General features: G+C 45.0%; 1 protein-coding gene across 2 annotated transcripts in view; it reads right to left on the minus strand.

The window, feature by feature from the left end:
* The window catches only part of DIPK2B (divergent protein kinase domain 2B), a 48,056-nt gene extending 22,791 nt beyond the window's left edge, over nt 1-25,265 (minus strand). Inside the window, exons 1-2 of one of the 2 annotated variants that reach the window (XM_036907470.2) lie at nt 24,819-25,265; nt 18,181-18,445 (exon numbers count right to left, since the gene is read on the minus strand). In XM_036907470.2, coding sequence (XP_036763365.2) covers nt 18,181-18,445; nt 24,819-25,051 — 498 coding nt within the window. In that variant the 5' untranslated portion in view covers nt 25,052-25,265. The remainder of the gene's footprint in view (nt 1-18,180; nt 18,446-24,818) is intronic. The other variant, XM_036907469.2, reaches the window with a different exon arrangement.
* Between the last annotated feature and the right edge of the window lie 1,974 nt (nt 25,266-27,239).

Genomic DNA, 27,239 nt, shown 5'->3' on the forward strand with positions numbered 1-27,239 from the left:
TCACCCACCACCCTTAGACCCTGCCAATTGACCAGAGCCACGACCTATCACCCCACCAACTACCCCTAGATCCAGCCAATCAGCCAGAGCCACGACCATCACCCCACCAACTGCCCTAGAACCCCATAAAACCTTTGTGGTATTGAAACTCGCTCTCTTTCTCTGGCATCTTGCCACTGCATTGGTGTAGATGAGAGATTGAGCTCCAGCTAGCTCGAATAACGGCTCTTTGCTTCGGTGTTGGCTCCTTGGTGGTCTTCTGGGATTCGCGACTTTGGGCACAACAGAAGAGGACATTTCAATTTTGCTTTGAAATCTGTAAAATTTCATAGATTTATGATTGGCCCCTCCCCCACTAGGAAGTTTATGCTTCTGTTTGCCTGGGCTGGTCAATTCAGGTTCCCCACAACTCACTGATGGAAAGTCAGGCTCAAAGGGTAGAAGCAGAGACAGGAAATGAACCAGGAGTGGGTCCAGAATTTGAAGTTTGCTTTGGATCATTCACAGTAGATAATATACCCAGGAGGGCTGAATACATGTGAAAACAACATTAAATTAAAAACTAAACAGACTTGGAGGGGTGGGGCGACAGATATAAAATGTTTCCCTTGCACTGTAGAGCTCTAGTTTCTCCTAGAGCACTGGTTTCCAGGTAAAACAGGACCTCTAACTCTCCTGAAAATAAGACAAAATGAAGTGAGTTCTGTCTTCTCCAAATCCAGCTATGATGGAGAACAAGATGGGTTCTGTCAGGCTAACTGAAGCCCTAAACAAAATGAAGTCAGATGGCCACAAATTAACAGGAGACCACACGTGTATTCTGCACCCTGGGATAGCCACAAACTGAAGTCTGCTCTCCAAAGCAGAATCAGGTCCTGCACTGTTCCTGCTGATGGTGTCAAAACAGACAGCAGCTGGGAAGTTAGCCAATCAGCTGCGACTTGTATCAACCAATCAGAACTAAACAAGCTTGCATCCTCATTTGCATACACAGAACTGAGAGGGAAACTTTAAAAAAACAAAAAACAAAAATAACCCCCTTGCTACTCTCACCCCACCCTGTTTGCAAACTGCCCCCCCTTTGTTCTTTTTTCTTTTTGCAACTGAGTTCTCCTCAATTACATTTCCTGTTTTACAGGGAAATTTGTTGACACTCTGGGTGACACCCTTTCTTTGGGCAGGGTTTCTGTTTGTTTAGGTTCTTGGTACTCTCAAGAGTTTCTGGGTTGAGCCCTGATGGAATGTTTGAGAAATTCTGTCTAAATTGATGAGGAGGATTCCTAGGAGGGGAGTAATGAAGAGCCCCCCACTTTATTCTTTCTCCCATGTCTACCAGCACCCCTGGTGGGTCTGCTCCACATCTGGCCTCTCCAGGCCACTGCCTGCTTCCCTTCATTATATTTTGGATTCCATCAGCCTGGGGCGGGATCTCTGTCTTTACCTCAAACTGCAAAGGTGAAAAATTGGATTCAACCCCACCTTTGAGAGGCAGTATGATGAAGCAATGACGAGCATGTCCTTTAGAGACAAACTACTTGGATTCACATTTCAGCTCTGCCCTTAGCAACTGCATGACCTGGGCAAGCTCTTTCATTGACTCGTGCCTCAGTTTCCCTCAGGTGTAACTGAAGAATAATAACTAGTGAACTTATCTTCTAAGCCTGGGTATTTTTTGAGAGGAGAATGGATGATATTAACAAATAAGACAATAGGCATGCTCTGGGCTTGTCTCAGGCAAACCTAAATGTGTAGTTATTCTCATAATTATGGTACCCACATCATCAGGGTTGTTGGGAGGGTCAAATCAATCGGAAAAGTGTCTGGGACAAGACTATTTGTATTTGATCTTATTTGACTCAAAGGCAGTACCTTTCCCAATTTTTTCATTTCTCTAAGTGACCCCAACTTTCTTCCAGTCTTCCAGCTTAGTGTTTCTGGAGCTGTTTTTTTTATTTCCTTATCTTAATGGCTGATCTCTCCTGTTTTTGACTCTCTATATCAATTTGTGCTGCCATCTGTGCAACTGTGACCATTCTCTTGTGTCCATTTGTGACCTTAGCCACCTCTCTTCCAGCTTGTGCTCCTTCTGGGCTCAGCTGGCCCAGGTGTGGGTCTTTAGGCAAGTCCCTTTCCCTTCTGAGCCCATTTCCTCATCTCTCGCATGGGCATGATGGTAGATGTTCAGCTCATGCCAAGGACGTCACCCCATTGCCCAGCTTGAGCTGGGCCTCATAGGCACCTGAAATGGCTTTCCTGAATGCATGATAAACATGCGCTGTGCTTTACTGACTGGAATGCTTTGTAAACACAAGGTACTGCTGTCTGGTCAAGGGGTCAAGAAGTCAATGGGGTTGATGGTAATATGACCCCTCCACAAATTTCACAGTAGAGTGGATCTCTGAATGGGAAATGAGGTTGCTTTTGGAAGGTCAAACAAATGACCTCCCCACTGTGACTATGATTGACCCGGGAGTGTCTTTAAATATGAGATAAACATTTGGGAAGCCTGGAAACCTTAGTCAGGGAGCTCTGGAAGTAATTTCAGATATAGTGAGTGTTGTCATCTTGTCCTGTATTTGGAGAGGCCAAGTTGGACATAAGGGGTTGGTCAGGTTGTGCAGAAGTTTGCCTTGGGGTCTGGGGAAGAGGATGCCCCAGGCTAGGGCTCCCAGCATTGCAGCCCATGGGACAGGTGGCCAGACCACTGAGGAGCACTTGGCTGAGCCCTTCTTGGATCAGTGCCCACCCACCAGCCTTCTGACTGAGTTGCTGCCCACCACGCTTACTGTCATGCAGAGAGAGCCGCTTTCCACTCTGTGTGGCGGTAATGCTGCGCTAGTGGCCATTTCATTTGCTGGCTCTGTGACTAACTTGGCCAGCGTGAGTTGGCTTCTCTGTGGGTGTGCTGGCAAGGCCACCAAATAGGGGCTCCAAAAGGGCAGTTTTGTCTTGTTCACCACTGTGTCCCTAGCACTCTGTAGAAAGTTCACACTCAATACATAGCTGTTAAACTAATCAGTGGCAGAATTGTGGAAGGCACAACTCTGGACTGTGGTGAATTTACCAGGGTAAATGCCAGCCTGTGAGGCCCTTTGGGAGGCAGCAGAAAAGGTGGCTTTCTGGTGACACAATGCATTGCTGTGCATTATGACCTTGGACAACAATGACAATAAAAATGAGAGCTAACATTACTGCATGTTGGCTCTGTGTCAGCCATGGTGCCCTGTGCCTTACATGTGTTGCCTTGGTAAATTCTGACACTTCTGTGGGGGTTAGCGTTCTGACAGTCCACAGTGAGGACTCTGTGTGCCAGAATGTTTAGGAACATACTCAGGGTTTCCTACTAAGGGGTGGAGCCAGGATATGAACCGAGGCCTGAGTCTCAGGCCAAGCTATAGTATGTTCCTGCTTGGATCTGCAGCTTCCTTGTTCGGCTTGTCTCCAGTACTGCCAGGTGGTCTTGGCCTCAAGTGCACAGGCCCCTGCATCCTGTGTGTCATCCTTCCAGGAATGCTGCCCATCGCCTGGCCTACAGCATATGTCACTCCTCTAGGGTGTGCCCTCCCCTCCCCACTTCTTCACCAGCTGCTGTATGTGTGTGTGTGCGGTCCTGACCTACTTTTGCCATACAGCCTCCTGACCCAATTTCCTTGCCCATCCATCCTGCTTATAACTTTTAGGCCCATTTGTGGAAAGATCAATTGTCCCCAGTCACTTTTCATTAGAAATGCAAATTCTCAGCCCCTGCTGCAGACCTGCTGACTCAGAGTCTCTGTTAACAAGCCCTCCAGGGAATTCTGATGCAAGATACCGTTTGAGAACCACTGTCCTATACCGCCCAGTCCTGTCACCGCACCGTATACCGAATGCTGTGGACACTCACTGTAATCACACATCATGACAGTTACTACTTCCCACAATGCCACCTTATTCTCACTTCTGCTTCTTTGCCTGAATGCTCTTCTTTTGTTCTCTGCAAGATCTGCCACTTTCCCTAGCCCATTCTTCCTCTCCCAGTTCAGGTCACAGCTCCTCCAAGCTGCTTTTCTGACCCCTCCCAGCCCTCATTTTCTTCCCTCTCTTGGAGTCTGTCACCCAGGCTTCATGCTGTGTGTGCCACATCTCTCCTCAGCTGCTCAGTGCCTTGTGGACAATAACACTGAATAATCACACTTCTGTAGCCTCCTCAGCTCCTAGTCAGGGGTGGGCACCCAGGTCCTTAACTAGCAAATACTTGGTCACAGACTGATGTGCCACAGCACATTTCCATGAGGTGTCTGACCCAACCCCCAGTCCCTGAGACGCTGAGTGAGGCGCTGGTGGTCAGTCCAAGAACTGTCATGTCATCATGTCTGGGAGGAGCCAGGGAGCATGACCCGCAGAGAGATCCAGGTTTGCCAAGAAGCTAAGGCACAAGCGATTGTTTCCTTTTAGAGACATATGTCTTTGTGGTTACGTAGGTGACCATCTTAGTGGAATTCTCCACAGTGTCACTCATGGTGTCTATGTAGCAGAAGCTTGGGTCACGGCCCTTCCCCTTGCCTACCTGTGCTCCGTGCTGCCAAACCTCCGGCAGCCAGGGGCTCACCTGGTGGCAACCATGGCTTCCTCTTTCATGGAGTAGCTGATGTCTTGGATGACCCTGCTGGTGGAAATGATGATGAGATTTCTCCTCTTATTGTAGTCTCTTTCTTCCTGCCCCATCTCCCATCTTCCTCCATTCCAGGGCCCCTGAGGCTTTGCCCCTGAAATATTTTTGAGTCACTCAAATATTTTCACTGTGGCAGATGAAATTATCATTGAGGCAGGCAATTCAGCTGATGGTTGGGACCGAATGGGAAGCTGACGCAGAGTAAAACACATTATTTCATGGTCTGTCATTTTGATTCAGGTATGCCAAGGCCAGTCATAATTCTCCACTGGACCATTTCATTTTATGGGCTGTTGGGTTTTTTTCCTTTCTTCTTTTTAAAAATCAAAAGACAGGAAGCCAAATGCTTCTGGCAACTCATTTGTGCATGTGAACTTGCAGAAACTACTATAGGAGCTCGGTGGTTTCTGCTGTGCAAAGGTCCTATGGTCCAGGAAGCTCAGACAGAATTCCGATAGTCAGGAAAACCTTCAAACCAGCCTTGTGCTTGCCTAGGGGGAGAAGTTGCTAGGCTTCTCCACAGCCCCTCTGTTGAGGTTGTAACACCTGTATCAGTCAGGGTTCTGATTAGAGAACAGAATCACTAGGAGACTTTTTTCTTTTACATTTTTTTTTTATAACAGAGACTTGATATAAATTACCCAAGGAGCAGGCTAAGCAGTTTCCATAAAGCTGCTATCCTCCTTTCTGATGTTGGAGCTTGAAGTCCACAGGCCGGCAGTCGGGAAGGGAAGATGGATGCAAAGTGGGGGAAGATCAAGGACAAGATTGAACCCACAAGGATAGACGAATGTGTCAGCTCTTACTGCCCTTAAGCTTAATGGTGTGGTGACCTGCAGAAGTCCCAGCCTTTAGATATGGAGCTAAACCTAGTCCTGGAGTCAGACATGCTGAAGGAGGAGCTAAGGGGAAGGCAGAGCGGCTGTAGGCCTGGTCACTCCCTCATCCCAGCAAGGGGAGCCAGAAGATAGGCAGCACTGTGTGTGAGTCACAAATGGCCACTGTTTCCTGGCCTCCTAATCTCCCAGGAGGATCTCTCTGTGGCCCACTCCAACTGGAGCACAGAGGGAAGGGAATTCTGGGGAACGTAGTTCAACCTGGCCAAGTTGAGACATTGCAAAGCTACCACATTACCTTTGGCTTTCATTGCTTCTCTTAAGGTGACTTTTCTCTTCATTAAAGATATAGGGGATAGTATGTGATAAAATACTAAGTCATAGAGGAATATGCAACATTAAATATATTTAATTTTTAATGTATTTAAAATTACCTTTATTATTTCCAACTTATTCAACTTACAGTTATTCAACTTATTTTTAATCAAGTTAAATACGACTAGAAAAAAAGACTAGAAGGAAAAACATCAATGTATTAACAGTCGTTGCTGCTGGGTGATGAGTTATAACAGATTTTTTCCCCTAGTTCCTTATGGGTTTTAAAATACATGCACTTTAGAAATTTTTATAATGTGTATATAGTACTTTGATGATTAAAAATAAAATTTAAAAACTGAACGGGAAGGAAAAGATACGTTTTTCGGGGAGGGTAGCAGGTGGCTCAGTTGAGGATATGTATGAGAAAGGAGAGAGGCGAGGAGACAGGTGACAAGGCTCTGTAAAGCAGGCCAGAAGTGGTGCCCTTCTATGTCACAATGTCTCTACCACAAGGTCTGCACCACAGCCAGTGCCATTTTGGGGGCCCAGATGCAGGGTTGCCCTGGACCATTGACTTTCCCAGAAGCCTCTTGGTAGGGAGGCAGTGCTGACCCTAAGAGAAATAGTGATGGAAGGGCAGTTGGCCCTTGCCCCTCCCCTTTCCTGTTGGTGTCTCTCCTTCCCTTTGAAGCACAGTCTTCAGAAGTGCTTGGGCCAGCTTACCAGGCAACCCCCTGGAAGAACCACCCCTTGTCCTCCTGAGCAAGAGGCTCCTTATCCACTTCTTTCTCCCCCATACTGGGTCAAAATGCCTCAGTTGTCTCTTTTCCAAGATAACTATGAAGAGTCCAAGACCTGGAGAATGTTAGTGGATAACTGCCATCGTGTCTCCTCACCCAAATTGGGTAGACACTTCTAGTACCAAAGTCATAGGCTAAGAAGTCGGAACCATGGGACTCTCAGGCTTGTTAGCAACTGAGTCAGGGCAGTAAAGACACTCTCTTGGGAAAAGACAGGGCCCTCAGAGACTCTGAAATCCAATGGCCTGTACAGCTGACCAAGGAGTTAGCACAGGTATGAAGCCATGTATAGTGAGCAGTGAATGATGGTCTAGCCGTTCATTTCTCTATCACTCCCTCATTTCCCAAACATTTTCTAAGTGTCTACTCCATGTCAGAGATGTGTGAGGGCAGATGATGAATAAGATATAGTCCCTACCTTTAAAACATCTCCCTGTCTGGTTGGAGAGGCAAAAAACAGAAAGAAAGAAAGCCATTGGCACATCCCCCCCACACAGTGCTTGTCCAGTCTGCTGTGTGTTCTTAAGGCAGATTCTCCTCTGGCTCCCATGCCAGGCTTGCCTCCTATAACTTGTGCTGGGCTGTAAGCCACAGGTATTCCTCACTCTCTCTTCAGCCTTAAAACAGTATCCAAAAATGCCAAACGCTGTTAGACTAAAGTGAGATTTTCCAAAGCAAGAAAGACGGCTTTAATAGCTATATTTAGGATCTGACTATATGGATGCAATAGCACCAGTTTTTTTCTCTCTCAGAAAGAAGATCATTCTGAGATTTCTAGTTCTGGCCACGAGAGAATAACTGGCATCAGACTTACCAGTCTGCTGTAAATAGCCTAAAACCTGGACAAAATATATAGAACAACTGTGGGCTTTGGACCATGACCCACAAAGAGCAGTGATCCTTGAGAGAAATGATGAGCTGAGCACACAAGCTGAGCCCCATAGTCACTCTATATTTTTCCCTGAGAGCGTTTTCCAAGCTTCACTGCAGTGCAGGGTCTTGCTAGATAGAGGAGGTAGCAATTAAAGTTTGGGGCTGCCAGGGTAGCTGGCATGTGGGGGACAGGGTCTTGTAAAAGAGAAAGCCACAGAGAAGGAGCTCTCAGAATATATGTACAGGTTGTCCTCACGTCTTTGCTAACTCCTAAGCTGCACAGGCGTGGAGGTGGGGTGAGGAGACTCTTGTAGTCTAGCAGAGAGCCACATTAAAGGCTGCATCCCTGAGCAGGCATTCCAGAGGCTGCAGAGTGCTGGCAAGATGGAGGCTGGAGGTTGGGCTAGACATCTTCATGAGCACCCTGGGCTTTCAGCTGGACCTCAGAAAGTCCACATTCCAGAAGCAAGGATCATGTCCCCCCAGTGAGGACGATGCCCTAGGCAAAACTGAAAGAGATTGACACCACGAAGTCCCAAACCCAGCCTCAACAGGATTAAGGCAGTGGTTCCCAGCTGGGGACAGTTTTGCTCCCAGCTGTTACACATCTGGAATAGTTTGGGCTGTCACAACTAACCATTGTGGTGCAGCCAGCATCAGGTGGGGAGGGGCCAGAGGTGTTGCTCAACATGTCCCAGTGCACAGGATAGCCTCCCAGCCCATCCCCCAACAAAGAACAATCTGATCCAAAATGCCAATAGTTCTGACATTGGGAAAACCTGGATTTAGGTGATCTGTGAGCCATTTAACTGGCTGTGAGAACAAAGCACAACAATCTTTAGAGGAAGGAAACAGAGTTCAGAACTTCTACAACATATTATCCTTCAAATCCAACACACAGTAAAAAATTACAAAAAACTGAAGCCAGAAAAATGAGCTGGTAATCAAGAGAAAGGGAAACAACCAGCAGAAGCAGAAGTAGAACCAGAGATAATCCAGATATTAGAGTTAGCAAATGGGGAATTCAAAGTATCTATGATTAGGCTTTTAAGAAAATAGAGGAAAAGACAGACAAAATTAATGAAAATAAGACAATTTCAACAGAGAATTGGTATCTATAAAAAAATCAAATAGACATTTAGAAATAAAAAATACAACATCTGAAATTAAGAACTTTTTCACTGGATTTAATACTAAATGGGGCACAGCAAAATGTAAGATTAATGAGCCATATATGAGAGGTAATACATGAATGATTCCAGAAGTAAAGAGGGGAATATTTTTATGACCATAGGATAATCAGGACACTGAAAGCCCCAACCTTAAAAAATAAAACAATTAAAAAGTTGAACTTCCTTGAAATTAAGAATTTCAGTTCATCAAAAGATAACAGTAAGAGAGTCAAAAGGCAAGCCATGGACTAGGAGAAGATGTCTATAATACACCTAACCCAACAAAGAACTCATATCTAGAACATAAATATGTTTTACAAATCAATAAGAAAGATGAATCAATAACAATGGACAAACCACATAAGTCAGCACTTTACAAAAAATGAAATCAAAGCAGCCAGTGAATATACAAAAAGCTTCTCTATATCATTAGTTATGAGAAAAGTACAAGTCCAAACTGCACAATGAGATACTGCTAGACACCCACCAAGATGACTGAAATGAAAAACTAACACTATCCAGTGTTGATGGAGGTGTGGAACAATGGTACTCACTCTTCCATTGCTTATAGGAGGGAATCAGTCCAACCACTTTGGAAAACTGCTGGGCAATATCTACTAAATTCATCCATATGTACATGCTGTGACCCAGCAGTTTCACTTCCAGATTCTTATGTTGCCAACTGACATATGTAAGAATGCTTGTAACAGCTTGAATTCACAATAACCCAGACCAAATACACTCAAATATTCATCAACAGTAGGATGAATAAATTGTGATGGTATCACACAGTGGAATATTACACTGCAACAATAAAGCAAACACTGATTTATGCAACAATATGGATAAATAGCACAACACCTTGAATACATACAGTGTGATTCTATTTAGATGAAGTTTGAAACCAGGCAAAACTAATTCATAGTGATTTAGGTCAGAATAGTGGTTCATTTGGGAGAGTTTAGTATGATCAATTGTTCCTGTTTGCCTGGGACTGAGGAGTCTCCTGGGATGTGGGTCTTTCATTGTTAAAACTGGGATAGTCTCAAGAAAATCATACAATTGATCACCCTAGGAAGGGGTCATTTTAGGGATGGAAGATGAAAGCCTTCTGAGGGGTGGTGTTCAGTATCTTGAAGTGGATGGTGGTTACATGAACGAATGTATGTAAAAATTTATCTAGCAGTACACTTAAGAATTTTGCATTTAAATGTGTAATTTATGCTTTGATTTAAAAACTTAAAAACTTAAAATATATCTATATTTAAAAAAATATAGCATTAAAAGAAGCTAAAGATCTTTTGAGTAGAGCCAGGGGGAGAATTTTGGTGGATAATAAAATGAAGGCTCAGTTTTCATTCTTAAGGTTTGCTTGCCTTCTTTGTCAGGTGTTGGGCCTTTGATCTGGAAAGGATGGAGCAAAAAGTCATAAACAGGAATGGGAAGCCAGAGTGCATGAAGAAAGCCTTTATTGTTCTGAAGGAGCTTTCCCACCTGGAAGATTCAGAGACCTTGCAAATGATATTGCTGAATCATGGGCAGTGAATGTAGAGAACAGAAAAGGCATGAAAATCCATTTCTGATATTCAAAGGAGTAAGAGGGCACATTCCCAAATTAGTTATCAGTGGACTGACTTCAGATGATGGGAAATATTCTAAACACGTATTTAACAGGATGATTTTTGTGCATCTAAAAGAGGAAGTGATGATCCTAAGGAATTACTGAGGATTCATTTAATCAAATTATTCTAGACTAATTTAACTTTTTTGGACCTGATGATCTGATTTTTAATCAGACAAACACAACAGACTTAGAATGTATAGACTTTAGTGAGGCATTCAATGGTAATTCTCATGATAACCTATAATGGAGATGGGGAGTAAAGTCTTGGCTGCATAGAAAATTAAGATGATTGGTTATTTGTTATCTAAATTTCCCTAACAGTTATGGATTAATCCCCATAAAGACAGCCTTGTCTTTGGCCCTGTTGTGTTTGGCATTTTTATTTATGACTGGGACCTAGATAAAAGTTGTATTCAGCAACACAAGATGATGATATGTAGTCAGAGCGATAGTGGCTATGATAAGTAACAGGATCAAGTTGACAGGCTAGAGTAATGGATTTAATCTAAGAAGATCATATTTAACAGCACAAATGAAAGGTTCTGCTCTTGAAAAGTAAAATGTCACTGCAAAAGGGATTTTTGTCGACACAATATTTAATAGATGTCACTATGAAAGGTCAGACCAAGATGGGAAAGCATGTGGTGGACATTTAGACTGGGAAGACAGGATCTAAGAGGCAAATGTATGGGAGAGGGAAATGCCATATGTAACTCTGACAAGTAGAAACAATTTAATAATTTAAATGAGTGAAATTTACAAGAAGACAGATTTGAGATGAACTTTCTCATGATTTGTTCAGTTCAAAGAAGGAATAGGCTGTTTCTGAAGGTAGTGAGTTTCCCGTGACTGTACGTTAAGACAGAGGATGCAAATATGTTGAGAATTTGAATTGGAGAGCTTTCAAGTACCTTTCCACTCCAAGAGTCTGTGACATATGTAGGGTTCAGTGGGTAGAAATCTATTTTGATTTTTAGCAAATTGATATATTGCTCTGTGGTCTGCTCTCTTACATATAAACCAGGGGGAAGCATTCTCTGTACATCATCTACCAAAAAGGTTTACAAACCAAGTCTTCCATAGAATTCTTGGTAATCCTTAGTGAGAAGGGCTAACAAAACTGGAAAATGTTTTATTGTTGTAAGTGGTCCTGAGTTAGAACCAAATTGACATGCAGTTCCCCATTTTTCTATCTATAATTCCTCCACATGAATGACCAACCTTGTACTGATGGCTGCCTAACTCAACAGCCGACTGATTTCCTGTTTTCCTCTGAGCAGTGATTTGGCAAAAGTTAATTCATAGATTGGGGATATAGAGGATTTTTGTCATTGTTTGTTTCTTGATATGGTTACAATATTTCAGTTATTTGCTCTGTGGTTCAAAAGATAATGTTTTTAAATTTCAGGTTGGTAGGTTTTTGGTTTTGGTTTTTCATTTTTCTTTTTGTTAATGGCTGATGTTATTGCCTCTTAATCAGAGAAAATGATCTTTGGTATTTCTACTTTAAAAAATTTTTTGAGAGGTTTTGTGGCCTAATAAAGAGTTTTTGAAACATAATCAATATGTCAATTAATTCTAGCATTAATTTTTTCAAGTGAATATCTTTATAGACATATCTTAGTTTAACCATTGTTTACTTCATATTACGTGGATGTACATAGAGGCACAGTCAATCCCCAGGTCTCTGAGCCAAGTCACACTATAGCAAAAGCATTGTTCCCCAGCACATGGGAATAGGGGTAGTGACATAGCAAAGGAAGAAATCAAGGCAAGAGCAAAGGATGGCTTGATTTATTTAAGAAGGGCCTTGGTTGGCTAGCATGCAAGTTGAGGGAAAGCTGAAAGCCCTGTGAGGGCAGAGCCTGCATTACATGGTCCATCCCAATGACTGTCCAGGCTTCAGTTAGACTTAGGCTGGGGGCTTCCTCTCTTCTGCATTGCTCATTGGGAAGAAACCACTCGGGACTCATCTCATATCTACCTTCCCTGAGTCTTCTCTTGCCTTCTTTTTCTTTCCTGACTTGTCTGTGTCAAGGTGGGGGACAGCTTTCACTGTCTCATTTTCACTCATGAGATCCATTAAGAATAATTTAGGAGTCATTTCAGCAGACAGGCTGGGTGATCTATTAGTCCCCTTTCTATGAGCCGATGATACACTGGAGGCCTGGAAATTAATCAGTCTCTGTCCCATTCCAAATAACCCATTTGCCACAAATGCAGAGGTGATGAAGTCTCAGTGGTTTTAACCGTAAACAAACCCATGATTCAGAGTCTCAGTTCTTTTAGCTCTTAACAATTCCATGATTCGAAGGAGAAGGTAGGCTGTGGGGTCCTTGCATCCATGCCATAATCTCTCTCCATTTGGCCTCTGAAATCCTGTGGGCATTTCAGAAGTGACTACTTCCCAAGGGTCTTGGGGAACGAAATCTCATGATCTCATGGTCACAATTTACCCCTGAAGGGGCTCTGCTTTCTGAAGACTGTTCAGCCAGTGGGTGTTTTCAGATATCCTGGGAATATTGCCCTACGTGTGACTGGTGAGGCACTTTTTGTTGCCTAAATTTCCTTTTCCATTGATAGTTATTTCATCTTTGATGCCTATATTAGATCAGTAGGAGAATGGTATAGCCACCAGTCAGCTGATTTTCTTTTTCAGCATCAATCTAGCCATGCTATTTTAAAAAAATGAATGCAACTTTTTGGAGAGGTCCTTGACCTGGTAGCTTTGAGAAATTAAAATATTCAGTTTGAAAACTAGCTGTGACTCCAGTGTAAGATTTCCATCTTCATTCAAACACTGTATCATAACCTCTCTTGCATCAGAACTAGTGGAATATGGCCTGTGCCCTCCACTGGGGAGTGCAGGGACCCTGACGTTACACCCTTATACCCTCCTATGGCCTAGCAGAGGTCCTGTAAATGCCCATTAATTATTTTTGAATTAATTTTAAGTTAAAATAGTTTTGAATTAAATTTAAGCTAACGTGAGTTTTATTCGTTTAGTATTTATCTCTAAACCCATCTTCTGATTAAGTGGTTAACATACATTTTGGTTAATTTGTTTATTTCCCTTGTTTATCTATTAAAAAAAAAAATTGAAACCGAGGAAGTGAAATTGCCAGCTGTCCGTGTTTAACAAGCTTCCTGAACACTCTATACCGCCACCTAGTGGGAGATAAGGCTCTGCGGCCCCCCAGCCCGTTCGCACTTAAGGAAGAAACAGGGTCTCTGTTCAGAACCCTGTCAGGAGCGGTGGTAGTTGAGGGGTGGGGAGCGGGAAACAGTAGAGGATATGTGTTTTCCTCTGATTAGTCCAACGCTGCTGAGGGTGGTTGCCTCCTAGTCCTTTGCATAATAGAGGAGGCCGCCTTTGTGTTTTTTTGATCAAGCCCATCATGATAAGTTGGGTGATGGGGTTCACTGTGGTTCTATTTGTGGGTTAGTAATTTAGGCTGTGGGATAGTCCCATCGGAACAATGCAGCTTTTAGAGGAGAAAAGTCACGGTTTTATTAGTGTAAGTGCTACACACACACACTGCACTGTTTCACTGCTTGCTGATTTCTGATCCTGTCCCGCCTGCCTGGCAGCCCCCTGCTCCAGCGCACTGCCAGCGGCTCCAGAGAGAGTCCTTAATACACAGCTGCCCTTGACTCTGCAGGAGGGCAGCCATGGACCCCCCGCTCAGCCTGTGATGGTGACTACTGGGGCTTTTCATCAAAGATGACTTTATTTCTTCATAAGCAGGACTGACAGTCAAGGTTCTGAGGCCCCTGCAGCTGTCAGATTCCCCTGCCTTCAGTTGCCTTTCATTTCTTGAATTGTTTCTTTTCTCTTCTCTCCTGGCCAATTCTCTGAGCACGTTTGTGAGTTCCTTACGGCCCCCCTTTCTTCCCCCAAACACACACCAGCACACACACGGAAATATGTGCACTTGCGGGCTCTGGCCTAGATCTCTGTTGGAAAGTGGCTCTTGAGGAAATCAGGGAAAATCCATTGAAGTCGTGGCCCAAGAGAATCCCCGGGGCTGCCTGACCGGTAGGCTTTGTTGGCACTGGGCCATTTGGAATGAGCTGAAGGATGAGGCAAGTCTCCCTACCGTCCATCCAACAATATCTCTCCAGTTGGCTTCTGAAACTTCCACATAAATAGAGAAATATTGTAATTCCCAAACCAGAAATTAGGACTCATGTCTGACAGGTTATTAGAAAAATAGGGCAGAGCTGTTCTGGCAAGTGTGGAATGAATGGTCACTCAAAAATAGATAACATCTCATATTCCAGCTGAGATCGTGGCAGAGGCTGCTTGCTTGGAACATTACTGAGAAGGATTCTGGGGCCTCATCTGGATTTAGTGCCGGGGATGAGGGATAATGTGGGGCTGTCTCAGGAAGGTCTGAGCTAGTCAGGGCTGAGCTAGTGGGAGTGCTACAGCACTGGTTTTGTATGCAAATCGTTTCTTAGAGGGCTGGGGGTGAATTGCTATTACCTGTTAACATCCTGGTGTGAATTAAATTGTTAGATTCGCTGCCCATCACGGCTCAGTGCTCTAAGGGAACAGTTACAGGATGGGCAACGTTTCTTTGTGACTTGTTTTTTTAAGTTAAATTCAGACAACATAAAATTCACCATTTAAATCATTTGAAGGTATACAGTTCAGTGGCTTTTAGTATACTCCTAAGGTTGTGCAACATTACCACTCTCTAACTCTAGAATTTTTTCATCATCTCCCAAAGAAATCCTGTATCCATTAAGCAGTCACTCCTGATTCTCCCTTCCCCTTGGTTCCTGGGGACCACTAATCTGATTCTTGTCTTTATGTATTTGCCTATTCTGGACATTTCCTTTAAATGGAATTGTATAATATTTGTCTTGATCTGGCTGCTAAGTGTTTCAACATTCATCTGTGCTCTAGCCTGTGTCAGTTCCTTTTTCTGACTGACTAATATCACACTGTATAGATACAACACATTTTGTTTACCATTCATCAGTTGACAGGGCATTTGACTTGTTTTCACATTTTGGCCATTGTGAACAATGCTGCTGTAAACATTCACGTTCAAGTTTGTGTTTGAACACCTGTTTTCAACCCTCTTGGATGCACGACTGAGATTCCCCCCACCCTCTGTGACAATGATGGATCTATCAGACGCTGTCAGATAGGTGAGTTTTGCTAAGCAGGAAAGAGCTGGAGTTTGGGTGCTGCATGGATGAGGCCAATGAGGGCAGGGTGCAGAGCACCTTGAGTGTGCTGTGGAATCCCAAGGGTAAAGAGTCTCTGGAAAGGAGGGCAGGAGAGGGAGGAGCCAGCGCCAAAATGGGATGGCAATAACCTTGAGCTTGATGGGTGGAGGAGGAGTGGGGTTTGTCCTGAGTTTATAAAATGGCTGCTGATATTTTTCTGTTTTATTATAAGGCAGGGCAGACTCCCTGGTGGGGATGAAAAGATGAGCTGGGTGAGGACCAGAGAAAAGGGAATGTGGCGATGGTTTTGGCTGTGGATGCATTTTTGGCAGAAAGAAGGAAAGCTTGTTGAGCTGCCTGTTGATGCAAGATGACAAAATTGGTAGAGCAAGTTTGAGCACAACAAACTAAAGAAAAGGCCCCTCTTGTAGCAGTAATGCTGCTGTGCATTTCTATGGTGAGGGACTTTTTCTAAAGCACCTTCCTATCGATAAGCTCATCAGGGTGAATGAATCAGGCAGAGCAGGCACTGTGGTTTTCTGCCTTTTGAATAGGACATGAAGGCATCCAGCACAGTGCCTGGTGATAGTAGGCATTCAACCAGGATTTGTCAAATAAGTGAGACAGTCATATCAAGTCAAAGAACATCAGAGCTGGGAGGGTCTTGGAGATCATCCAGAAGCTTTTCCCCCAACCCATTTTTGGAGAGGGAAGGATGTTGGGGCAAAGTGGGGAAGTTTTGGGCTTCAATGCAAGGTCAATTGGTCAGTGAGTGAAGTACCCTGGGCCACATGCTCCTGTGGGGTAGGTGGAGCTTCTGTCAGATTTATTTGTGTCCCCAGGATGTAGTACAGATTTACAATTTGTTCCACAGATGAACAGGGATCGGAAGCTCTTTGCTCTCCCTGGGTCTCTGCTCCTTCTCATTCTGCCACAGCTTTTAGTGGCAGAGCCAGGTCTCAGTCACAGTTTTCAGGCCACAGGAGTCTTTGGACTACACCACAATATCTATCCTCATCAAGGTAGGTGACACTAGATATACTGGGTAGCTTTCTTGGGACTTGCTAGGCTTCCTGGGATGATCCCCACTGTTTTGTTGGTATGGAAGTATCTAGAAGCTGAGGGAAAAGAGCTTTCCTTAGTTAAAAGTCTAAGGCCAGTCTAGCCACTTTCCATGGGATCTCAAGGGAATCTTGTGCACCAGAAGGTTCTGTCCTTTGCTTTGTTGTCTGGGTCGCAAGCAGAGGCAGTCTGGAGCCAGTGCCTTGGGGCAACTGTGCCCTTCAGAGTGGGACCTAACAGCAATAGAGGCAGGCATTGGTGATGGACTTCCAAGGCCTTCTGAAACAGTTCCTTGTGTATCTTTCTTTGCTCTTCCCAGGCACTTCTCGTTGTTCCTGAGCACATATTTGACGCAAGGCAGAGGAGGTCTCATATGGGCCCTTGCCGTGCCTCCACACTAGGTGTGGCCAGCCTGTGAATGGCAGGAGGCAGGTAGCTGGGCCACTGCATGGAGGGTCTGTCTGCGGGCACAGAAAGAGGGGAGCAAGGGAATTACACTAGGGTGTGCACCGTGGTGTGGGCTTCGGGGTCAGTCTTTGGTCCTTTGCTGCTGCCCAGTTCTGAGCAGCCCCCATGGGATTCTTCCCACCTGAGCCTCCCCTTCCTTAAGATCCTTATGTTGGACCCTATTACCACCTCCCAAGCATGGGACTAGCTGGACATCCCTGGCTCATTCTTCCCCCATCCCGTGCCAGTGAGAGTCACAGTGTGAAGAATGTAAAGGGACCATATCAGAAGCTAAGTGTCAGATGATGGCCATGTCACTGGCAGCTCGATTCCTTCTGATTTCAAAGCAATTTCCACACAACCTAGGGGCAAAGCCAGATGGTCTTGTCACATGGGTAAGATATCCAGCGACCAGGGGGTCTTCTTTCCTTTGTATCCCTCATGATAAGAGGCCGAGGGAAGGTCTGATGCTCAGAAGTCACCTGGGCAGCCTTAGGTGCCCCTGTGAGGGGGCTGGTGGCCCAGGGAGGGTGAGAGGCAGCCTTGGCGTCCCCCTGAGGGGCCAGTGCAAGTCCTGCAGCCTCATCACGTCAGGGAGAATGGGGCAAGCCTTTTTATTCCATCTCTGCTGAAGCTGAGTCACCCCTCCGTCCTCTGAAGTAACATCATCTGCCCCAGGGGGCGCAGCGGGATGTGAGTGGAGGCACGTGGCTATGCAGGTTTGGATGCAGAAGGATGACATTGTGCTGTGGTTCTGAGGGTGGCCTCCTCGTGGGAGTGGGCGGGAGCTCCCGGGTGGGCAGGGGAACCTGTCTTGTCAGAGTGCGTTTCTGTAACAACCGAGGTTTGGTTCTTCTTCTCAGTGGGAGGTTGACGAGGAAGCTGATTCTCCAAGTGGCCTCTCTGAATTGTGAAACAGCCCATATATGGGAGCTTTCAAGGGGGTGCCGCCCAGGCAAGGGGTGGGGTATAAAGATGAGTCTAAGCCCTGTGGTGAGGGGCAGCTAGGGACTGTCTCCCAGACAGTTGCTGAGGGTCACATCAGGGAGAATGGAGGATGACAATGGGAAGGGTCCCTATAACTAAACCTGGTTTGTTCCTGTCTTGTCACAAGCCACTCTGTTTCATGACATTGTCTTGTCCCACTTCCAACAGACAGCTGTGAGATGGGAATGGTACCCACACCCTCCTGCCCCACGGCCAGTACACTCACCTGCACCAGGTCCGGCGTGAGGCGCTTGGCCTGCAGCCACTTCTGGAACCTCCCTGTTTTCCGCAAGATGCGCTCAATGCTGCAGGTGTTTGGGGCTGCTGCAGAGGCACAGATTCTCCTGTCTGAGATCTCACTCTGCTGTTTGCCGACCAGCCTCAAGAGCTCCACAGGGCGCCAGGTTTTGGAATCATCAGAGTAATTTGCAGGGTAAGAGGGCAAGTAGTCAGGAGGCAGTCCAAGGCGGGAGGCCAGCTGGATGTCAAACCTGGAAGCATAGCCTTTTTAGGATGGCTCAGGAGCTGGAGGGATGAGGCAGGGGTCAAGCAGGGACTAGCCAAGCTGTACTGCCAGAGCCAGAGCCAGCAGAGCCTGGGGACAGGGAGGCAGGGGACAACATCTGGTATGATCCATTTCTCCCCCTTAGACTGGGGTGCTTCAAACTCTGTGAGAGGACTACTTTTGTTTCCTCACACTTAGGGAAGTGCATATGTGATGTCAGAAAGGTAAGGGAGGTACACGCCAGACACAGACTTTATCCTCTTCACGCAGCTGGCACAGAAGGAGTAGCCATGGCTTTCTGAACTACTCCGTGTGAAGACAGCAACTTTACACATGCTGGTACCTTTGATTCTCCTAATCCCCTATCCCCACTTCACAGATGTGGAAACTGAGGCTTAGAGCTTAAGTACCTTGGTCCAGGTCAGACATTACATTGCCAAGCCGGAGTGCAAATCTAGGGTCCTCTGTCAGTTAACCCCATGATCTTTCCCCTTTCTTACACTGGTTCCAGCAACTGCCCACCCTCTGACCAATGGCTGGGTCTTGGAACCATAGTTCCTGAAGAGACTTCTGGGCCTGTGTTGCGGAGAGCACTGCCTCTCCATATCCAGTCCCACATAGCCCCAGTGTTTTTGCTTTCAGTCCAAAGGTTTAAGTCATCAGTACCAACCAGGTCTTCAGGAACAGTGGCTGCTGAATGGTCACCAAGTTCAAAGCTATCTGAAATCCAGGAGGTGTGTAATTCCACATAATGGCCTGGTTGGTCCTTAATCCTCTCCAGGGGATGGGCACTGGCTCCTAGTACCATCTGCCAATTTCCAAGGACCCACCTTGACCCTTTCTCCAGTTATTCCACTACCAGTGTGCTGACATTCCCATTAGGTAGTGTTAAATCTTCTGATTTATGTATGAAAAATTACTAAGGTAATGTTTACCTTCATTATCATTAATAACTGAGGATCATACTACAAATGAAGATTAGTCTTTTCAGGTATGTTATATATTTAATTTAAATAAGAATCTTTACATTCTTATTATTGGGCATTATTGGGCAACCTCATGATAATGAGTTTTGGAAGAATTAGCATTTTGATTAGCCCTACATGCTAGATTGTTTTGTATTCTCCCTTATATGACACAGCTTTATTCACAGAGACTGCAAGCTTTTCAAAGAAGGTGTTCTAGCAGAAACTGTTAATAAACACCTTCTGCAATGCAGGACTATTCAAACTGCAGAAAGAACTCTATTCAAGAACACTGTCACAAATCTATTTTTTAAAAAGACAGAATACTGTAAACTAACAATGACTCAATTTTACTGGAATTCTCAGGACAACTATGGGAAATGACCCTCCCAGCTGGGAGGATAAGGAAGGGCCCAGGTCTCTGAGGCAGGCCTATCTGCCTGTTTCATGCAGCTGCTCTTGCTCATGGGGGTTCAGCCACACCCCCAAGGCCTGTGACTAAGGACTTCTAACTTGGTGGCTCTGTTAGATAACGATAATAGCAACACACATTTATGAAACACTGCAGCATGCCAGTAACCCCGCTAAACACTACATGTATTAATTCAGTTACACCTTTCAACAAACCCATGAGGTTTGTGTTGTTGCCACTATACAGATGAGGGAACTGAGGCACAGAGAAGTTAAGTGATTTTCCCAAAGTTGCACAACAGGGAATTAGAAGAAGTGGCATTCAAGGCTCCTGGACCGGCAAATCTTAACCACTCTGCTGTTGCTTAGACCTCCATCATCTATCTCACGAATTAGTTCTTGGGAACAGATTAGTGACATTATTAAGGGTTTTAGTTAGCAGGGTCCTTAAAGATTATTTTGTCCCTGCTCCCCACCCCATCATATTCTGAGGATGAAAAAACTGAAGGTGACTTGTCTGAAGAGTCATAGTTAGTGGCAGGGGGGACAGATCTCAGGGGTGACTGTCTCCCAGTTGGTGGGGGTGACGTGGGAAGCGACTTCCTGTCCAATGGGACGAGCTCCTTGTCCTTTGATTCTTTCCCCACCTCCCGAGGAGGCTCTGCTGAGGGGGCAGCGCTGACTTGGCAGGTGCCCTGTAACACATGCTTGGTGCATTCAGCAGTGGCTCACTGTATGCCATTAGGACCAAGTGAGGACAAATAAATAGGTTTACAGGCCACACTTCTCCCCCATTCAAAATGGTAATACTTTTATGGCATTGTATAGGAAAAAACGCATTTTCTTACAATTTTGATTACCTACTTTATTGGATAGAAGAATGTCAGGGAGAAAATGCGCCCTGCTTTTTGTCCATTAAGATGTGAATATCCTAGAATTTGGAAAACCACACAACAGAGGCAGCATTCTAATCTTTCTTCTGAACTTACGTCATGGGCACGTCTGATGCGGCGCTGGCCGAGTTCCTCACTGGGTTGAAAGATGGAAAACCAGATCATGGTTTCCCAGAGCCAGAAGGCGGCCTAAAGATGGTGTGGGCCAATCCCCCAAGCCCCTCAGCATGGGGAGCAGGGTGGGGACATGGGGGAGAGCGACAGCACTGGAATGAGAATAAAATGCCCTCTTCTCTTGTACACGTCTCATGCTGGTATCCAGTCCAACACTGAGTCCATAGACATGCCTTCCTAAATATTTTTCACCTCTCTCTCCTCTTCTCCATCTCTTAGCTCTGCCCAGAACCCTTCAAACATCCAGCATCTTCCTAAATCTCTCAGGACAGAGTTCATACTCCTTATAGTGTGCTCTAATGCCCCACTGCTCTTTCTAGGCCCATCTCCTGCGGCTCTCCTGACAAGTTGGTTTTGGTCTCACCAAACTGCTGACCAGCCTTGGCTAAGCCACTTCATTTTCATTTTTCAAGGAAGGTGAAGTAAGGCATTTGTCCTGGTGAGAGCCCAGGAATCCCTAGGGGTGATTCTGATCAGAAATACTGCCATCAAGTACCCCTCCCCACCGTTACCTGCACAAACACAAATACTGATCCATCAGGTCCTGGTAGACCTTGCCAGTTGGTGTGATCACTTAGGATTTCACATGCAGGTATATTTCCAGGAGGAAGAATGTGTCAAAGAGGTTTACTTATTTTTTTAGTTCCCCTCAACTTTTTCATTTGGGATTTGTAAGTGAACACGGAATGCATGGAAACATTGATACTGAAAACTTTCAAATGTTCAAGGGTCAGTGGTTGAGTATGGAAAGCATTAGATTCATTGTTAGCATTCTTGCCAAAGAAAAGATAAAGAACAGAAGGAAAGGTGACATTTGTCTACCAGTCACATGAATTCAGCCTACCCAGCCCGCCTCGGAAGCTCACCCTGTTTGTTGCTGAACAACAAGCATTGCCCAATCCTGAGTGAGGTCCAGGCCTGGCGTGCTCATGTCTGCCTGGCTACAGCATTTCAGCCAAACATCTGAGGTTGGGATGGGCTTTCTTCTATGTTATCATCATAATCATTTTTAAAGATGGAGAAATGTTTGCATATGAACAAGAACAAGATGAACAAACACACCATTAGAAAGAGAGGCAAAGGATGTGCACTTGTAGACAATTTAGCCATAAAGAAATATAAGTGGCCAATGTGCCTGAACAAAGGGCTTAACTTGGAAGATATACAAACTAAAAACAGCAGTAATATTAAATATTTGTGAGCATGCAGGAGGTGGGTGCCGCAGGCAGGTGTCTCCATTTGGGGATATATATTTGTATCTACTGTAACTTTGCTATATTTTTTGAGCCAGAAATTCCACTTTTAGGAGTTTGTCATAGGAGTTTACCACAGATGTGCACAGAAGTTTAACAACAGGATGTTCAGCAAAGCACTCTTTACAATTCTGAAAAATGAAGGAAAAAAACCCTAGTTGTCTCATGATAGTGGATTAGTTAAATGAATTATGATTGACTGATGCAGTTGGATACCACAAAGCCATTAAAAATCAAACTGTGGAGAAGGATAGTCAATGTGGAAAGGTGTTTCTGACAGATTATTAAACTCAAGTTTACAGAAGAGTATACATAGGATGATTGCACTTTTGTTGAGAAAATACTTAGAGAAAAGGTGGCAAGGATAGACACCGAAATGTTCACTAAGGGGAGGTCTCTTAGTGGAGGAATTATGTGTGATTTTTATTTTGGGCTTTCTTTAATCAGTAGCTCCTGAACATTCTAAAGTAAAAAGATATTACTTTTAAAATGAGGAAAAAATTACTTATAATGTGGAAAAAAGGGCTATAAGCAAGCCCACATCCTCAGACCCTCTCAGTGCCTGTGTGCCTCTGCACTGAGGAATACGCATTCTCACCATGAAGCACTCCCAACCCCAGCCTGCCCCGCTGGGTGTTTTCCTGCTTCATCTGCACACTTCCCTATCAGACGCACATGGAAATGGAATTCTGAGGGAGCTGAAGTCATATCCTGAGTTCTAATGTAACACAAAACTATTTGGGGAAATGCCTCCTGAATTTGGCTGATACCTGCCTGGTGAGAAAAACTGTTCATTGCCACTTGGTGAAGAGTCAACTGCAATTCACATACTCTTGCTTACTTATCTGGAGGAGGATGTGAACCTGGAGTTCCTTCTCAGTCGAATCCCTTCATTTGCCTCCCTCCTATCTTAAAATATGTCTGTATTCTCACTCCTTTCTTTCTCTAAGGAATCAGCCCCACGTACCCTGTATTCTCGATCCTCTCCATCCCATTTCTGAGGTGGGAAGCCTGAGTTTACTTTCAACATCTCCATCTTGGCTTCCTCTCACATTGATTTGGTCAACAAAACAACTCTCCAGCTGAACCAGCTTGCATCCTTCCTGTTCCTAGTGACCTTTCTCCCAGACTAGGGGAACTGGTCTGGCAGCCCCTGCCAGTATTACCAGTTCATGCTGCACACTGCTTTCCATAGATCTTTCCAAAATGCAGGTCTCATCTTATCCCTACCCCACTTAATCCCCATGCCATTGCCTGCAATGAAACTTCTCCAACTGGGGGGAGGAGGGGTCTTTCAACTTTCAACATTTGAAATGTCTTTAAAAAAGCCCTAATAGGGAAATTCCATCAAATCCATACAACATCTACCATCTTGCAAAAGAAGTTCAACATTTTTTGATTGGTATTGTTTATTTGTTATTTCTGTTCAGTTACTTAGTTGAATAATCAATCATGTCTTTGGTTAATATGGATTGGAAATAAAATGATTGTAAATTAGTGCCTTTTGTTTGGTCATCAAATCTTACATGCCTGAGGTAGGTCCCTGGGGGAGGGCAGAGGAGAAGACAAAGGGTCTTTGGCATTGAAAAGGCTGGGAACCACTGGCCTACAGTTTAAGGTCTCAAATCCTTGGCATGGCATTCAAGGCCCCCTGCCCCATCTTACTCTTCCAACTTCCTCCTTCTGGCACGCTTCCACTTATGCCCAAAGTGCTTCTTCTTTGCACACCTCTAGGCCTTTGCTTAAGCTGGTCCTTCTACCTTAAACCCTTCCCCTCCCACTAAGTTTCAGCTCATCCTTTAAGGCCTTGTCCAGAATACCTTCTCCTGGAGAAGCCCTTCCCCAATCCTATTTTGAATTAATATACCCTCCCTGGAGCTCCTGGAGGTCCTTTACACTTCACTTCCAGCCTGCACCACACCAGGCCTTATTATTATTTGTAAAACAGCTCCCTCCTCCTGAACCCCTAGGGGGCAATGACCAGTTATCGCAGTGTCACTACAGCCCCTGCTGGCACTTGGCCATTGTAAAGGCCCCATGACTGTGTACTGACTGGCTTGAATTCCACAGTGTGGTACCATTCTTTGGTGAGAGCAATGAGCATCCCAATTTACTAAACCTGGGTTTTCCTCCAGTCAAGGCAGCACTAACAGCAGAAAACTAGTTTGGAAACTTTGAAGCAAACTGCCCTGGCTTAAGTCCCAGTTCTGCCACTTATTAGGTGGTGGCACTTAATCTTGCTATGTCTCAGTTCGCTGTCTGAATAATGAGTGCAAACCAGTAACATCCAAGATGGTGGTGAGGAGTAAGTAAAAATAGCTTTAAAATGTCTGTCTTGGAGTAGACTTCATAAATTTTATTTCCCTCCCCCTGTGAGAAATAAACTTGGTAAACATAATCCCAGGCCACTCCATTCATAGAAAAGAAAACTTGGAGTTCCCTCTTGGAAAGGAAACTTTGGATTTAGTTTTAGGGCTGGAATCTGGCTTCACACCTCACCCCCTCCCTACCCCAACTTCAACCCATCACCACTATGAGAAAATGGCTGTGTTTCAGCTCCCACCCAAAAATTACATCCCGGCATATTTTCAACAAACTCCCAGACATCTTCACATACAGGGACAGAATTTTGCCCCTCAGAGTTATCTGATTGAGATTCTGACCTTATTTCTTCTTTAAAGAACTTCTTGCAAATAGATGTTCCAATGCAGGCATTGCATTTATCAAGACCGAGGAAAGTCCTTCCGGAATTGTAGCTGGTTCTGAGTTGGGGCACCAGAGAAGAAGAGGGAGAAGCCAGCGAGGAGACAGAACAGCTTAGTGTTGAGACCCACAGCAGCAAGGCTGGCCCGCCTGGGCACAGGGCAGCAGTCTTAGACCACAGGCCGGGCTCCATCTCAGGCTCTGGACTCCAGCTGCAACCTTTGGCTGCCCACTCAGGGCCGTACGTGGGTAGGTTTCAGCGAAAGAGAGGGCCCCGGCTTCAGCACACTGACCCCAGTCCAGCCTCCCAGGCTTCTGTTGCAGGATGCTAAGGAGCGCAGAGCTGCTGGGCATGGGCAGGTGGTGAGGAAGTGCAGGGAGGATGCTGATAACACCGTTTCCAGAGTTTCTGTTCCTCTGCCTGGCTTGGCTGTGGCAGGCCAGGGAGGGGCTGCCTGGCAGAGTTTGGGAAGGACAATGGTCAGGGCTTCCCTGTGCAGTTCTTTCGACAAACACAGGATATCCTGGCTGGGCAGGAAAGGTCCACGCAGGATGTATGTCCGACCTGGATTCCACCTGGGAGTTTCAGTGGATCCTGAAGGCCTCCACCCTTTACTGTTTTAATTCTGGGTAGATCTGTTCCTGTGGAGTGTGCACGCACGTGTGCGCGCACACACACACACACACATGCATGCACGCGCACACACAGGCACACATGCACAGACACCTATTTCCCCCCCTTCCTCAATGGGTAATTTGGCCTGCTCCTGAATTAGCCACACCTCCCACACTGTGACTGTATATGACTATTAAAAAACTGGAGGTCAGTTTACTGGTTATTAAGTGGCACACTTAACACTGATTTGAATGGCGAGAACTTTCTGTTTAGGGAATAGAAAAACTGAAGTTGGTCCATGCTTCAGGTCCTCTTGCTATTCTGAGAAGAGAGGGCCAAGAACCTGGTGGCCTCTGGCATGCTGAGAGGGCAGACCAGAAAGATCCCTTTGCCTGTACCCAGCTATGTTTGTCCCTCTCCCCCATGACTGCAAGTCCCTCTTCTGTTTACCACCCTGCCTCACTTCTCAGTGGCTAGCCTGCCTTGGGGGAACTTAACTGCCCCAGGATGACCTACCTCCTGACACCAAGATAAGGTCCACAGCATGGAGTACTAATTTGGGACTAGAGAGGGGCTATGAAGACCAAATCAGGGCAGGCAGGCTTTTGCTGGGGGAAGGGGAAAAGGGAGGAAAGAGGTCTGGGGATGGGCTCAGGAGAATTGGAGAGTTTTGCTAAAGACTGTTGGGATGAGCTGGGTAATGACAGTTCACTGATGGTTAAGCATGTGCTTATTATTAGCGAACTGTATGTTCTCCTCAGTGAAATGTCTGGTTGTGTTTGTTTTTGATTATGGAGTTGTGAGAATCTTTATGCATTGTAAAGACTGGTTATGTGTCAGATACATGGCTTGCAAATATTTTCTCCCAGGTGGTAACTTGTCTTTCATTTTCTTAACAGGGTCTTTTGCAGAAAAAAAAGTTTCTAATTTTGATGAAGTCCAACATGTTCATTCTTCTTGTCATGGATCATGCTTTTAGTGTCAAGTATACAAATTCTTCACCCTGCCCCTAGGTCCCAAAGATATTCTCCTATGGTTTCTTGTAAAAATTTTATAGTTTTATTTTTTACAACTTAAGTTTATGATCTGTTTTGAAGTAATTTTTGTATAAGATGTGGTTAGGTTAAGGTTCATATTTTTGCTGAAGGGTATCCAATTGCTCTAGCACTATTTGTTAAAAGGACTATCCTTCCTCTACTGATTGCTTTTGCACTTTGTCAAAAGTCAGTTGTCTGTACATGTATATGGCTATGTCTGAGTTTTCTATTCTGTTCAATCGACCTACATGTCTATTTCTCTGTCAATACCACATAGTCCCGATTACTGTCTCTATTGAGTTAGGCTTGAAATTGGGTAGAGTAATTCCTCTTTTTTTCTTTTTCAAAATTATTTTAGCCATTCTAGCTCATTTGCCTTTCTTTATGAGTTTTAGAATAATCTTGTCTATATCTACAAAAAGTCTTGCTGGAATTTTGAGTGTCTTGCCAATGGGTTTCAGGCCTGAACAAGTTCACTATGGATTCAATGAGACCAAAAAATGATAATAGAACATTCTTGGGGTGAAAGGGTTTATACCTAACTTTATTCTCATGGTGGCAAGTCAGTCATTAGAATCCCGTCCACTCAGAGCGACTCTGTATGCAGCAAGCTGGTCTCTGCCTCGAGGCCCCTCTGCCCCCGCAGCCGTCTCAGTCTCTGTGCTCAGTGCTGCCACCACTCCACTCTCTGCTCTCCTGCGGCCTTGTAGCCCTGCAGCTGTGCAGCA

This window comes from Manis pentadactyla, chromosome X (genome assembly GCF_030020395.1).
Source record: "Manis pentadactyla isolate mManPen7 chromosome X, mManPen7.hap1, whole genome shotgun sequence".
Classification (NCBI taxonomy): Eukaryota; Metazoa; Chordata; class Mammalia; order Pholidota; family Manidae; genus Manis; species Manis pentadactyla.